Source organism: Pogoniulus pusillus, chromosome 23 (genome assembly GCF_015220805.1).
Source record: "Pogoniulus pusillus isolate bPogPus1 chromosome 23, bPogPus1.pri, whole genome shotgun sequence".
Classification (NCBI taxonomy): Eukaryota; Metazoa; Chordata; class Aves; order Piciformes; family Lybiidae; genus Pogoniulus; species Pogoniulus pusillus.
Genome location: NC_087286.1, coordinates 16,181,381 through 16,197,409, shown reverse-complemented (window position 1 = coordinate 16,197,409; position 16,029 = coordinate 16,181,381). Strand labels below are relative to the sequence as shown.

General features: G+C 47.9%; 1 protein-coding gene across 1 annotated transcript in view; it reads right to left on the bottom strand.

Moving 5' to 3' along the window:
• Window positions 1–16,029, bottom strand: part of GAD2 (glutamate decarboxylase 2) — a 45,313-nt gene that overhangs the window by 14,013 nt on the left and 15,271 nt on the right. The window contains exons 8-11 of the mRNA XM_064162725.1: window positions 9,430–9,509; window positions 6,668–6,722; window positions 4,027–4,143; window positions 2,936–3,000 (exon numbers count right to left, since the gene is read on the bottom strand). Of these exons, the coding sequence (XP_064018795.1) occupies window positions 2,936–3,000; window positions 4,027–4,143; window positions 6,668–6,722; window positions 9,430–9,509 (317 nt within the window). The remainder of the gene's footprint in view (window positions 1–2,935; window positions 3,001–4,026; window positions 4,144–6,667; window positions 6,723–9,429; window positions 9,510–16,029) is intronic.

Below are 16,029 nucleotides of genomic sequence, written 5' to 3'. Positions count from 1 at the left end.
GCCTAAAACATGTAATTTACCCTAAGGTCATTTATTGCCCCTGGGGTCTTTTACTGCCCCAGTTACATCCCAGCTGCACACTCAGGCACACACAAACCCAACCAATTCTATAAAAGACCCTTCCCATCACTTCTCATTTGTTATCAGTTATTCTGGGCCTCAGCCACCAGCCTGTGAAGGGATTGCTGACTGAGCCAAAGAGAGAAGCGGAAAAGCTGAATGGAGGCAGAGCTGGTTTTAAAAGCAGCCCACATTTGCCCAAAGAACTGAGCACCAAGCTCCTGTGTGATTTTTTTGGCTGGGGGTCATAGACAGAAAAATAAACAGAGGAAAAATGTCAAAGGGATGACAGGAGAGAGTCAAGGCTGGCAGAATTTTGTCCTCATCAAAGCCAGACTCTGGTACATTCCCTGAGCAGCCACAGCTCCAGGAAGGAAGCCCAGACCCGCATGGAGTGCTCAGTCAGCTGCAAACGTGTTTTTCTCAGGTAGCTGTCACCCTCTGCTCAAGTCTCTGTGAGAGGGACACCAGACTGAAAGTTGTGCTGGTGGCCAGACCTATCTGCTCCAGACACCAGGGCCCAGGCTGCCTTCAGGAAGCCTTGGAACAGCTTGAAGCCTGCCACGTAGGCACTGGAGGGCATGGTAAAAAGGTCCTGCTTTTGTCTGGAATGGTTTTGCTGGATTGCCTGTATCCAGAAGGATGAGTACAAAGAGCACAGAGTGCTCCATTTAACTCTCCCTCCTTGTACCTATCTTCCCAGCAAACACAACTCCCAGCCCCACTTCTCTTCTATCCAGCCCTGTTATGCTGGGTTTATACTCAAATATCTGCCATAAACCAGGAATGGCCACAAAAGTTGGGTCTAGTAAGCCTAAAGGTATCCATGCTTTAGATCTGGATGAACCAAAATGAGCCTCTGTGCCCATCAAGCAGAGCAACAAGCATTGGGAATGACAGACCCCGTTAATTCCCTGCCAAACATCTGGAGATGGTGCTTATCAAAGCACTAGATAAAATCCACTGGAGTCATGGAACTAAAGCAGATCATTTGGAAAATGTTCCAACCTAGGTTCAACCTGAGCTTCTCATCCCAGTGGAATTTGGACAGCATTTTGGGAGCAGCACTCTGTCCTCACAGGAAACTGGGCAGAATTATTTCCCTAACGTGCTGGATATTTGCCTGTAGGTCCTTTTCGTGTAGAATGTCTACATTTGGAGTGCTGGAGGCAGCCTCAGCTTAATTGAATTCATAGAACCTTTGGCTGCCTCCCAAATTTTACATGTGAGATGTATGAGAAAGGAACTGAATCATCAAGGTTTCCTCCTTATCTTCAAGAACAGGATGAGGAAGTTGTTTGTAATTTTAATTGGCAAGGAACAGCAATTTGATTTAGAGACTAAAAAGGTGGAAGGGACTAATAATTCACTCTCAAGAGCAGCAGACACAAATGTGAGCCTGGCTCCATCTAGCACAGATATAATATCCCTAGCAAGTGGCTTAAACAGGTGCCTGGGAAGAATATAAACCAGGGCAAATGTATAGCAACTTGAAATACTCTCTGAGCTCCCACTCATTTGTGACTCACAGATGTCCTGATCTGTTTTTTGATGTTTTTCCTTGAACCCAAGCACATCTCCATACCCTATGGCAAAGAGATCCATAGTGTGGATGTGGTGCTTCAGGATATGGTTTAAGTTGGATCTTGTAGAGTAGGGTTATAGGTGTTTTAAGACCAGTCCTTCCAGACTCTGAACTGGACTGGCATCACTTGTGTTCAGCTCTATGGATCTGTAATGCTCATGAGCTCATGACTCCAACTCTCTATATAGGTACACCCAGGTACAGACATGCTTGAGAGGATGTCATCAAGGCAGTCTAAAGGGGGGGATTCTCTCCAGAAGTGACAGAGCAGGGGCCAGTGACTGCCTGCCAGGACATCTCTCCAACTTGCAGGTGCATCCAGCTTTCAGACTTCAGCATCACAGGCTCACAGGATGTTAGGGGGTGGGAGAGACCCAAGGAGATCATCGACTCCAACACCCCTGCCATAGCAGGACCACACAATCTAGCACAGATGACAGAGGAGCACATCCAGACAGGCCTTGAAATTCTCTAGAGAAGGAGACTCCATAACCTCTCTGGGGAGCCTGTGCCAGTGCTCTGGGAACCTTACAGGAAAGAAGTTCCCCCTTTTGTTGAGGTGGAGCCTCCTGTGCTGCAGCTTACACCCATTGCTCCTTGTCCTATTCCAGGGAGCAGAGAGCAGAGCCTGTCCCCCCCCCAGCCCCGACCCCCAGGCCTCAGATCTTTATAAATATTTATTAAATCCTCTCTCAGTCTTCTCTTCTCCAGACTAAACAGCCCCAGGTCCCTCAGCCTCTCCTCTTCAGGCAGTGCTCCAGTCCCCTAATCATCCTTGTAGCTCTCCACTGGACTCTCTCCAGCAGATCCCTGTCCCTCTTCAACTGGGGAGCCCAAAACTGAAGGCAGTATTTAAGAAGAGGTCTCACCAGGGCAGAGTAGAGGGGGAGGAGAACCAATCTGCTGGACACACTCTTCCTAATCCACCCCAAGATCCCACTGGCTTTCTTGGCCACAAGGGCACATTGCTGTGCCATGGTTAACTTGTTATCCACCAGCATCCAGGACCTCCAAGGTTCATTTCTTAGAGAAGTGCAGTCAGGACCAGAAAGCAAGCCCAGAAATGCCTGCAGTTTACCCTACAGCACACAGTGCCACTCTGCTGCAGCACTGAGCAAAGCCACTCAGCGATGCTACTTCAACTGGAAGGGCAGTTTGCATAATTCCTTCACCCTGCCTCTTGGAGATAACATTGGGCTCTGCTTTTTGTTTGTAGGCATTGCTATGGCAACCACAAGTGTGCTAGAATGAATGTAACAAATGTGTTTAATTAGCATTAATAAATCATACCTCTCAACACCATTTAACTTCCATTTGTGCTTTCTTGACATCAGGAGCCCACCGCCCCACGCTCCCTAGAAGGCAAGACACATTACCTTAATGAGAGCCCTGCTTCTCTCTGATGACATCTGTGCATTCACAGCAGTCTGGGGACCTCTCTTGGCTTGCTCATGTGGCATGCTCCAAAATGCCCCAGCTGATGGGGCCTGAGGCATTAGCTGTGCTAATAATCTTCTTCCAGTAGGTTGGAAGCAGTGGTTTATGGCCACGGAGTGCTCACCATTGCAATCTAACCCCTCCCTCAGCACCTCCTCTGGCGCTGACACATTGGGCTGCCCCACGGTGTCACTAGTGACTTGCAGAACTGCTCCTGGGGCTCAGATGGATTTCCTCTTCTGGTGCCTGAGCAATACTAACCATCCAGACTGGAATCTTAATGGTCAGGTTTCAGACCATCCCTGCTTGCCCACCTTTCCTTCTGCTCACAGAGATCTGGGGCAAGCAGGCAGTTCGTGTGACTGAGACACACTTCGAGGCAAGTGCAAATTCTTCCTTTGAGCTGGGCTGCCTTGGGCTGACACAGTATGCCAGAGGCAAGATAGCCAGCCCTGTGGAAAGCCAGCTGCCACGCCTGCCTGGAGAAGGGGGATGCAGCGATGACACAAGAGCCCTTCTAGGGCCGGGAGATGATCCTTCAGGAAGATTGCCTGGCAAAAGCTGAGGTAAAGCTAAGCAGGCAATGTGATAAATTCCTCCAGCATCCGCATTAACCTCTCCAACAGTTTGTGGTTCTTTACTCCAGACAAACTCAGCCTTTCCCTGGTGAGACTACCCTGCAGCTGCTGCAGAAGCTGAGCCAGTGCTTGGTACGGCTCTTATGTATTTCCTGCGCTAACGGCATCGAGATGAAGCCCAAGGCCAAAAGCACTAAACTGGGTCAGCTGCAGTGTCCCAGTTGGTAGAAGTACGGCACAGGCACAGCTCCTGACACATCCCCGTGGCCTGAACCTTTCAAAGGAGTCACTGCTTGGATGCTAGACTTAATTACAGGAATCCAATGCAAGGGGGTTGTACAGGATGAACAAATCAGTGACACTTACATCCACGTGCATCCAGATCTTGTACTTCTTGCAGATGTCTGCAATAGCTATGAGAGGGTCGAACGCTCCATACACTGTTGTCCCAGCTGTGGCACTCACCAGGAAGGGAACAAATCCCTGCAAGAAAGCAGAGAGGCTTTGGGCAAGGTCAGAGTGCGGCAGCCCCAAACCCTCTGCGCTACCTCCACAGGGAGCCCACAAGTGTCTCCTAGAGGACACCCCTGATACATCACACTGGCTTTGTTTCTATGCCATACTGGCTTTGCTTTACATTACACTGGCTTTGGTTCTGTGTCACACTGGCTTTGTTTTACATTACACTGGCTTTGGTTCTGTGTCACACTGGCTTTGTTTTACATTACACTGGCTTTGGTTCTGTGTCACACTGGCTTTGTTTTACATTACACTGGCTTTGTTTCTATGCCATACTGGCTTTGCTTTACATCACACTGGCTTTGGTTCTGTGTCACACTGGCTTTGTTTTACATCACACTGGCTTTGTTTCTGTGCCATACTGGCTTTGCTTTACATTACACTGGCTTTGGTTCTATGTCACACTGGCTTTGTTTTACATTACACTGGCTTTGGTTCTGTGTCACACTGGCTTTGTTTTACATCACACTGGCTTTGTTTCTGTGCCATACTGGCTTTGCTTTACATTACACTGGCTTTGGTTCTGTGTCACACTGGCTTTGTTTTACATTACACTGGCTTTGGTTCTGTGTCACACTGGCTTTGTTTTACATTACACTGGCTTTGGTTCTGTGTCACACTGGCTTTGTTTCTACATCACACTGGCTTTGTTTCTATGCCATACTGGCTTTGTTTCACATCACACTGGCTTTGGTTCTATGTCACACTGGCTTTGTTTTACATCACACTGGCTTTGGTTCTGTGTCACACTGGCTTTGTTTCTACATCACACTGGCTTTGTTTCTATGCCATACTGGCTTTGTTTCACATCACACTGGCTTTGGTTCTATGTCACACTGGCTTTGTTTTACATCACACTGGCTTTGGTTCTGTGTCACACTGGCTTTGTTTTACATTACACTGGCTTTGTTTCTATGCCATACTGGCTTTGTTTTACATCACACTGGCTTTGTTTCTGTGCCATACTGGCTTTGTTTTACATCACACTGGCTTTGGTTCTGTGTCACACTGGCTTTGTTTTACATCACACTGGCTTTGGTTCTATGTCACACTGGCTTTGGTTCTATGTCACACTGGCTTTGTTTCTATGTCACACTAGCTTTGTTTCTACATCACACTGGCTTTGTTTCTATGTCACACTGGCTTTGTTTCACATCACACTGGCTTTGTTTCTATGCCATACTGGCTTTGTTTTGCATCACACTGGCTTTGTTTCTATGTCACACTGGCTTTGTTTTACATCACACTGGCTTTGTTTCTATGTCACACTGGCTTTGTTTCTACATCACACTGGCTTTGTTTCTATGTCACACTGGCTTTGTTTCCACATCACATTGGCTTTATTGTTCCTACATCACACCAGCTTTGTTTTACATCACGCTGGCTTTGTTTCTATGTCACACTGGCTTTGTTTTACATCACACTGGCTTTGTTGTTTCTATGTCACAATGGGTTTGTTTCTGTGCCCTACGAGGAGAGGCTGAGGGAGCTGGGATTGTTTAGCCTGGAGAAGAGGAGGCTCAGGGGTGACCTCATTGCTGTCTACAACTACCTGAAGGGTGGTTGTGGCCAGGAGGAGGTTGCTCTCTTCTCTCAGGTGGCCAGCACCAGAACGAGAGGACACAGCCTCAGGCTGTGCCAGGGGAAATTTAGGCTCGAGGTGAGGAGAAAGTTCTTCACTGAGAGAGTCATTGGACACTGGAATGGGCTGCCCGGGGAGGTGGTGGAGTCGCCGTCCCTGGAGCTGTTCAAGGCAGGATTGGATGTGGCACTTGGTGCCATGGTCTGGCCTTGAGCTCTGTGGTAAAGTGTTGGACTTGATGATCTGTGAGGTCTCTTCCAACCTTGGTGACACTGTGATACTGTGATACATCACATTGGCTTTGCTGTTTCTACATCACAATGGGTTTGTTTCTATGTCACAATGGGTTTGTTTCTACATCACACTGGCTTTGTTGTTTCTACATCACACTGGATTTGTTTCTATGTCACACTGGCTTTGTTGTTTCTACGTCACACTGGTGTTGTCGTTTCTACATCACCCTGGGTCTATTTCTATGCCTGTGATACCGCAGCATCCACCTTAAGGTGGCAGCAAGCTTCCAAACCAGAATTCTCCATTTATTAGGCTGCATGAGACAGGCAAGGGTTCAGAAGAGCAGCATCACAGAATTACTGAGGCTGGAACAGACCTCTGAGATCCTGTGACCTATTGATATTTGAGGAAAAAGACAAAAGAGGATGCTAGGCAGCACAGCACATCAAAAGGAAAGAGCCAAATAGCTAATGAAGGTTGTAAAGCATCTCTAAACCTGCTTTCTCAGACCCTCTTGCCTCACTAATTGCCAGGCTGCATTTCTGAGAAATAAATCAAGTTAAGGGGCAAGGCTGTGCTGTTTTACCAAGGAAAGCAGAACAACTTAGCTGCATCATTCTTGTGTGTTTCCTCTCTTTCTTGTTCTGGGAGCAGAAGAGCTGGCACACTTACTTTTTGTTTGGCTTCAAGAATTCTTCTTTCAAGGTCTGATGGGATCATTTTCCCTCTGGAGCAAAAGAGAGTTAGGTCAGAGATTTCATCTTGAAACCAGCTCATATGTTACTTCTTCACTTAAGAGGATACCCAAGTAAGGACCAAAGTGACTTTTGTTTCACCTAGCTGCAGCACTGAGGAGCACAGACTGGCTTTTAGGCTGAGCTTTTACCCTGATTATTTTGCCAACCAGTTTGCATCAATATGGTGACAATAACTAAGGGAAGTTACCTCTCAGCCACCCCCCTTAGAGGCTCCATGGAGCCTCCTGGTCCTGTTTGCTGTTACAACCTTAGGGATATGCTCTGGGATGGCAAGGAGACGCTCAGCCCAGGATCCCAAGCAGCTCACTTTCTGTGACCTGCAACAAGAAAATGCACTGCAAAATAACAGCCTTATCCTTAGACAAACCTCTCCCAGATAATCACAGAACCACAGAACTAACCAGGCTGGAAAAGACTTCTAAGATCTTTGAGTCCAACCTATCACCTAACCCTTCTAATTAACTAAACCAGGGCACTAAGTGCCTCAGCCAGCCTCCTCTTAACCACCTCCAGGCATGGTCACTCCACCATCTCTCCAGGCAGCCCATTCCAACACCAATCACTCTTTCTGTGAAGAACTTTTTCCTAACACCCAGCCTGAACCTGCTTTGGCACAGCTTGTGGCTGTGTCCTCTTGTTCTGTCACTGCTTGCCTGGGAGAAGAGACCAACCCCTGCCTGGCTACAACCTCCCCTCAGATAGTTGTAGAGAGCAAAAAGGTCTGCCCTGAGCCTCCTCTTTTTAGTAGGGCAGGGGGTTGCATGAAATGTGCTAAGCAGCACCAAAGGCTTCAGGGTTGCTGGCTGAGGAAGAAGAAACTCAGCAGCAAAGTCACACTGAGGACAGAGTGAGTGTTAGTGTAAAAGTCTCTCTCACCCACATCTGCACACGGTCTTCACTGCTGCCACACCAAATTGATGTGTTTTGACCCCCAAATTTGCATCTCAGACATTACTGCTCTGAATCTCTCTGTGTGAGTAAAAGAGCCAATTGCAGCTTATGGTTCTCCAGTCTGGAGTGTGAGCAAGAGCATCATTTTCTGCCATGCTCTCCTGGCTTAAAACTCACCACACATTCCCACAGTCCCACGATCCAGCCAAACCAGGCAAACTTGGCATGGGTGGATCAGGAAGCAATCTTTGTTATGCCAGCAACATCAAAACTGGGCTTCTTCACCCTCCCAGATGCCACATCTCCACAGAGGGCTGTCGCCACTGCACCAGCTCACATCCTGTGCAAACAACCTGCTTGTGCTAGTGGCAGCTGCTGAGAGGTGTAGCAATCCTGCTGTCAGGAGCAGGCTGGGCAGAGTAGGCTTTATAGCCTTCACTGCAAACCACCAGGCTAAATCTGTACAAGAAAAAAAGACAGCCCTGGTTTCATTGGTCCATGCCTGTGTTTAGTGAGTGGAAACAATCAGAGGTTTATTTTGGTGTGTGCTGATTGTGTGGATGTTGTCATCGAACCCTCTGAGCAGAGGCTGAGGGAGCTGGGGGTGTGCAGCCTGCAGAAGAGGAGGCTCAGGGCAGAGCTCATTGCTGTCTGCAACTACCTGAAGGGAGGCTGTAGCCAGGTGGGGTTGGGCTCAGCTCCCAGGCAACCAGCAACAGAACAAGGGGACACAGTCTCAAGTTGTGCTGGGGGAGGTCTAGGCTGGGTGTTAGGAGGAAGTTCTTTGCCAGAGAGAGTGATTGGCATTGGAATGGGCTGCCCAGGGAGGTGGTGGAGTCGCTGTGCCTGGAGGTGTTGAAGCCAAGCCTGGCTGAGGCACTCAGTGCCATGGTCTGGTTGACTGGCTAGAGCTGGGTGCTAGGTTGGCCTGGCTGAGCTTGGAGGTCTCTTCCAACCTGTCTGATTCTATGACTTTAAGTCACTAAGGCAGTTGGCAGGCACTGTAGATGTTGGTGCTCCTCTTTTAACGCGGGAGCAGAAGGTTTTGATGGCAGTAAAACCTGCCACTTACACTAGAGCCGTAAATAATTCATGACCTTGTAACACTGATGTTCGGGACTCGTAGCAAGGACATTTTCTAGTGGAAAGACTCAGTAGGATTGTTCTATTCATTTCTGCCCCATAAAAAAGTGTTTTTTTTGGGGGGGGGTGGTGGTGTGTTTAACACCTAAAACTGACAATCTTCAGAACATGGTGATTTTGCTTATATATTTTTTCCCCCTTAAAACTGATTTTCATAGAGAAAAAAAAATCCCTTTTAGTTGGGTGAGTTAACTACCACTAGTTCAGTGGAGCCTGTAGGAGCTGCAGGCTAGGTGCCTTTCTACCAGAGGAGGTCCACTTCAGCTCATTTTAGAGCATCCACATGTGAGAGACTCTCAACATCCTAGACAAGCTTCTTCCTGCTTTCTTAGAAGCAGAGTAAGGGATGATTGGCAGTGTGGTGTTTTGTTTTGCTGCAGGGTGAAAGAAAAAGAAGTGTCAGATATCCCTAAGGAAGGCAACTTCTAAGCTTTCTGATAAACTCCAGAAAGTGACTTGTAAAGAGGCTACTGACAGAGCCAGCTCCTCAAGTGGGGTAAATCAGTGTAAGGTTGCTGCAGGTGAGAGAGCTACAATGAAGTGTGCCAACTGCTGACTGTATCCTGTGTGCTCTGAGCTGAGCACCTGAGCATCCTCTTCTATGTACCTACCACAAGAGCTGTGTTTGGCACTTTTACTTACCTTTCATCACATCTAATCAAAATCACACTATCTGTACCAATACCCAAGGCTGCAGCTCCTTTCTTCACAGAAAAGTGACTCTGAAAAAACACAGTTATCATTATTCATTATTTTTACTACTATTTCTTGTCTCATTTAATACAAAACACTGCACTCTTGCAAGCCCTTCAGTAAGGAGTCTCACACAAGCAATAACTCTATTTTGGGGGAACTGATCACTGTAATTTGTAGCTCCCTATCAGGTCACTGCAGTAAATTAGAGAACCAGCAATCACTCTAATCTGGATTTACTCCTGGAAGATTAAACACATCATTGTAGCTTATGATGGACCCAAATTCTGTCCTTGATGTGTACCTGCAGCTTCTATTGCTTGTACTTGCTATGAGCTTGATTTACTGAAACAAAAAGTTCTCCCTTAGAGAATCAGCTTGTGGCACCCAAAGTGCTGTGCTTCTTCTGCCTAAATAACACACTGAGAGAAATTAAGCTGGGGAGCCTAATTGTGATCTCATGCCAGTGAAAGCTAGCAATAACTCCAATTAATGAAGAGAGCTACTAGAGTTTAAAACCAGAACTGGGCTATTAGCTCATCTGTGTGTACAGAACAAGAGGTGGAAGTTGTATACTGGAGTGCAAGTGATTTTCTCTAGCTTATGGGACTCAACTCCTGAGCCAGTGTTGGTTCCTAATGCTAATTTAAATCCTGGTGATTACAATAATGAAATAGTTCTGTGTCAAATCACACCACCACGAATCCCATTTGGTATTCACTCAAACCCAGCTGTAATGACATTGTCCAAAGGAATTGTAACTACAGATTGTTGAACTGCTAAAAAATGAACCTTTTTTTAATGTCTGCTGCAGTATTCTTAGCTTAGGATTCAGGAGGTGAAAATCTGCTTGGGCATCATGGGTGTCTGTGACATTAAAAGAGAAAGGGAGACATAGTCTGCAGATGACCAGAAAGCAGAGATCGATTCAGATTGCATTGGGTTGGAAAGGACCCTTAAAGGGTCACCCTGTCCAACTCCCCTGCAGTCAGCAGGGACACCTTCAACTACATCAGGCTGCTCAGGGCCACAGCAAGTCTGATCTTGAATGTCTCAGTGCTATTGCATTGTCAAGGGAGTATTTGGCTTCAACAGTAATGTGAGCAGCAGAGAGCTGTAGGGAGTGAGAAGGATGTGAGGGTTACACTACAGACTGTGAAGTCAGCAGGGTCTCACTGCATACTCAAGTCAGTGGTAGCCCTGAGGAGAGGGACTTGGAGGTGCTGCTGGAAGAGAAGCTCAGCATGAGCCAGCAGTGTGCACTTGCAGCCTGCAGTGCCAACCAGAGCCTGGGCTGCATCAGGAGTGTGGCCAGCAGGTCAAGGGAGGTGATTCTTCCCCTCTACTTCTCTTTGGTGAGACCCCACCTGGAGTACTGCAGCCAGTTCTGGAGCCCCCATTACAAGAGGGATATGGAGATGCTCGAGTGTGTCCAGAGAAGGGCCAGGAGGATGCTCAGAGGGCTGCAGCAGCTCTGCTGTGAGCACAGACTGAAAGAGTTTGGGCTGTGCAGGCTGGAGAAGAGGAGGCTCCCAGGTGACCTTCTTGTGGTCTTCCAGGATCTGAAGGGGGCCTACAAAAAAGCTGGGGAGGGACTTTTTAGGCTGTCAGGGAGTGACAGGACTAGGGGGAATGGAGTGAAGCTGGAGGTGGGGAGATTCAGACTGGACATGAGAAGGAAGTTGTTCAGCATGAGAGTGGTGAGAGGCTGGAATGGGTTGCCCAGGGAGGTGGTTGAGGTCCCATCCCTGGAGGTGTTTAAGACCAGGCTGGCTGAGGCTGTGGGCAGCCTGATCTAGGGTAGGGTGTCCCTGTCCATGGCAGGGGGGTTGGAACTGGCTGATCCTTGTGGTCCCTTCCAACCCTGACTGATTCTATGACTTCTACCAGCTAAAAATGCTCTGCAGACTAAGGCTTGGACTGTGACCAATCCATGACTTCTATACATAGAAGATACTGAATTCTCTTCCCAGCCTGGCAGGTCCCCCTGAGCCCCACGGTGCAGTGATGCAACTTTCTGAGGAGGGATCATGAGGAGGCTGCCAGCTTGAGGAAGCTTATCAAAAATTCCCAAGTTTAGGAAGGTATCTTTGCACTTTGCAAAGACTGAGAGTTAGGATGCTGGCAAGCACAGTGAGACTTCACTGATATGCTGTGTGAAGCCAGAGTCGAGTTTATATACGCTAATAGTTGTAACCTGCTTTCTATTCATCTCCTTCACCAGCTGGCAGTCTAATATACAGATACAGGCAGAGATCATAGAAGCACAGAACCAACCAGGTTGGAAGAGACCTCCAAGCTCATCCAGTCCAAGCTAGCACCCAGCCCTAGCCAATCAACCAGACCATGGCACTAAGTGCCTCAGCCAGGCTTTGCTTCAACACAGGTAGGAGTGAAGAGCCACGGCTGTATCTCACTAGGTTTTGAGTCAATGACACTACACTGGGTAATTTTGCTCTTTATTCCACGCTGGTTAAAATGTATTTACCATTGCAATTTGTTTTCCTAACTGAAAATAGACCTATTCAATGAAAACACAGACTGGAATGGTTTGCTGCGAGGAAGAACATTAAGTCCACGTGCTCAGAGGCATCCACTGGAACACGGCCAGGCTGAGCTGCTGAGCTGGGAAGTCTCATGGCACTGCTAAAACAGCACTGGGGGAAAGAAAAAGTGAATGTAGTGCAGAAAGCTTGATTGCCTGAAGGGGTTTTAGAGCCTGAAGTGAATTCAGTGGTCAGGAAGAGGTTTAAGGAGAAACTGGACAGGTCTGTGCAGAGAAGGGCAAATGCAATCACAACCTCTAAACAAACTTTGACCGTGGAATGGCTCAGTCTGTGTATGCAGGCACAGATAAATGACTACTGTTACACTTGTGTGTCTCAAGGTAGCACCAGAGGAATTACTCAACTGCCTGAGAAGGTCTAAAAAAAGCCAGGATGAAAGTGAAAAATGGGGAAAAAATCCATCTCTGAGAGCAAAGAAAACTCTCCTGATGATGATGAATATTGAACTTTAGCTTAGTACTCCTGTGATGGTTCTGAAAATTTGGTTGTCTGTGTAATATAAAGATATAGACAGAAAAAGAGAAAGGTCAAAGAGAAGGAGATGTTTGCAGGAATAAGCCTGGCTAGACAGAGCTACTGCCAGACTCAGCTGGGCTAAAGGGGAAGAGGACACCAGCTGTGCCCCTTTGAGAATACAGAGGCTGCAGACTGGCCACACCAGGGAGTGAGCTTGAACACTGTGTCTCAGGACACAGCCATGCAGGAGTCAGACAGAGTCAACAGCAGAGGATGGGGGCAGACTGCCTGATGCCAGTCTTGAAGCAAAAACCAGACCAGGAGAAGCTGGCATGTCCAGAGTTTCACCACTGCCCTGCGCTTGCCAGAGACTGAGGACAGGCAGGTGGGAGTGTGCTGCTACTGCTACCTCCTTCCCTTCATGCACTGATGACTACAGACACAGGCTGGGCAGGAAGGAGCCTCAGTTTCTCTCTGAAAAGAAGTGTGGTCAAACTTAGGCCTGGAACACAAAAGCTCTGAGCAGAGGCTGAGGGAGCTGGGGGTGTGCAGCCTGCAGAAGAGGAGGCTCAGGGCTGACCTCATTGCTGTCTACAACTACCTGAAGGGAGGCTGGAGCCAGGTGGGGTTGGGCTCAGCTCCCAGACAACCAGCAACAGAACAAAGGGACACAGTCTCAAGTTGTGCCAGGGTAGGTCTAGGCTGGATGTTAGGAGGAAGTTCTTTGCCAGAGAGAGTGATTGGCATTGGAATGGGCTGCCCAGGGAGGTGGTGGAGTCACTGTGCCTGGAGGTGTTGAAGCAAAGCCTGGCTGAGGCACTTAGTGCCATGGTCTGGTTGACTGGCTAGAGCTGGGTGCTAGGTTGGCCTGGATGATCTTGAAGGTCTCTTCCAACCTGGCTGATTCTGATTCTCTGATTCAGGGCGAAGGAAAAGGTATAAAGGATTGTGCAGCATCAGTGACAAAAGTGCAGCACTGGCCAGAAAAAAAAAAGGTGATTTTCAGGCAGGGAAATTTTCCCTTTGCCTATAATTTCAAATGCTGCTAGGAATAGGGTTGGGTTTTTTTTTGCCTGGTGACCATTTTCTCACAGTTAGCTTTGTGAAGTAAAACCACTGTGCACATTTATTACAGGTGCAACAATGAATAGGCCTTTTGGAGAGAAAAAAAGCAGCAGAAGAATTAGAGTAATTAAAACTGTTCTGCTGCTGAAAAGCATGGCATTATCTCAAGTGAACAGTGCTCCAGTGTACAGATGCTTCTGTTTTCCTAGCCTGCTAAATGACATGCTCATAATCTGGCATGGTTGTGAAGCTACCAGAAAGAACCATCCTAATGCCACGAGCCCCAAAGGCCACGTCTGGCTTCTCAGATTGCAGCCTCTCCCTGCTCATGTAAATCCAGGGTAGTACAAGCCTTGTGGAGGGAACTAATCAGGAACAAGCTCCCAGAAGCTGAGCAAGCCCAGCCACCCACCAGCCAAATCCTCTCTGAGGTCTGCAGATTGGATCACTGGCAGCCTGGTACCCATCAGCCCTGGAGCCCAGCATCACCTCATCGGCCAGCAAAGGAGGCAAATTTGCTTTCCTCTCTGCCTCTCCTGGGCTTTAAGCACTGGGGGATCCCTGGGTGTGTAGGCTGGGCTACTTCCCTCTTAAATTTAACAACCTAAAGATGCATGTGGCTGGCCAAGGCTTGCTGTTTGGGCTCCCTCAATAGTGGGGAAGAAAAACTAACCCCTCCAGAACACAGTCCACTCCTGGGTTGAGCCCAAACGGAGGTGATTGGTATTCTGCAGAGCATGCTCTCTTTTCAGTGACTATAAAGTGTTGATAGACTAACTTAGGTTAAATGTTTACACTGTAGGAGATGAAAGCTGTGACAGGAATCCAATCATTAACATTTAATTGTAAGCTACAGCTTTTCCTTCAGCCATCTAGCAACCCAGTACACTGTGACCCCTCACACAGTTATATACAGAATCAGAGAATCATAGAATCAGGCAGGTTGGAAGAGACATCCAAGATCATCCAGTTCAACCTAGCATCCAGCCCTGTCTAGTCAACCAGACCATGGCACTAAGTGCCCCATCCAGGCTTGGCTTCAACACCTCCAGGCACAGCCACTCCACCACCTCCCTGGGCAGCCCATTCCAATGCCAATCACTCTCTCTGACAACTTCCTCCTAACATCCAGCCTAGACTCCCCTGGTACAACTTGAGGCTGTTTCCCCTTGTTCTATTGCTGGTTGCCTGGCAGAAGAGACCAACCCCACCTGGCTCCAGCCTCCCTTCAGGTAGTTGTAGACAGCAATGAGCTCTGCCCTGAGCCTCCTCTGTTGCAGGCTGCAATGACATCTGCTTGCTGTTGCCTCCTTTAGCTACTGCTATTAAAGTTGTTTGTTAATGTCAGGAGAGAAACAGATACATATGAATGCTTCTGCATTCCCATCTTTTGCACATTTAACTTCATATTGCTCTCCTCATCCAGTCACTAATGGACCTGGGTTTTTTTGTCACTGCAGACAATCCATCATTATAAGAAATGCAGCACTGAGTTCAGGAGAATCCTGTGGCAGTCATGAGGTGTTGACCAGATGATGAATGTCTGCTTTGGGATAGGCTGCCCTAGAATTAAGTTGCTCCTCAAAGAGAAGCAAATGTTCACTGTTTCCCCCAGGCTTCAAGTATCACCATAAAAGTACTTTGCTAGTTATTACATGCTAGGTAATGCAAAGAAAGCCTGTGTGAGCCCATGAGACTATAATTTGATCTTCCTTAGGTGGTAACAGAACTGCTCCCTACTCGATCTGTATACCCAGAAGTAAAATTATGGCTTTGTATATTATGCTACTCATCAGGAAACACAACCTCCAGGCTCCTCGAGTCTTTCCCTCACCACACAAGTCAATCCTTGCACTGCTGCTTGCAGGTGGCAGTCCTGCAAACTGTTTGCTAAGTGGCTTGCTCAGAGGGCAACAGTATGTGCCATGGAAGTGATGAGACTAGAGGTGGAAACCAAACCAAAGCCTCTACACAGAATCACAGAATGTTAGGGGTTGGAAGGGATCTCAAAAGGTCATGGAGCAGGATCACCTAGAGTAGGTCACAATGAAATGTGTCCAGGTGGATTTTGAATGCCTCCAGAGAAGGAGACTCCATAACCCCTCTGGGCAGCCTGCTCCAGGGCTCTGTCACCCTCACAGTGAAAAAATTCTTCCTCAGGTTCCCATGGAACCCCCTGTGGCTCAGCTTCCACCCAAAGTGTGCAGAGGGCAGCTCTTCCCCTTCCCCACACTGAACAAGGGATGTGCTCAGCTGAACGCTCACAGCAGCCTAGAGGTGATGTGCTGGGATGCAGGAAGAGGCCTTCAGCTTTGATTTTCCACTGTGTTTGAACCAATAGACTGAAAGAGGTTTTTACAACTGATATCCATCACTTCTACCCCTCTGAGCCAACATCTCCTGCATCATGTGCAGGGCAGAACAGGCTGAAGGACACCACTCTGCTCCTATACCAGTGCAG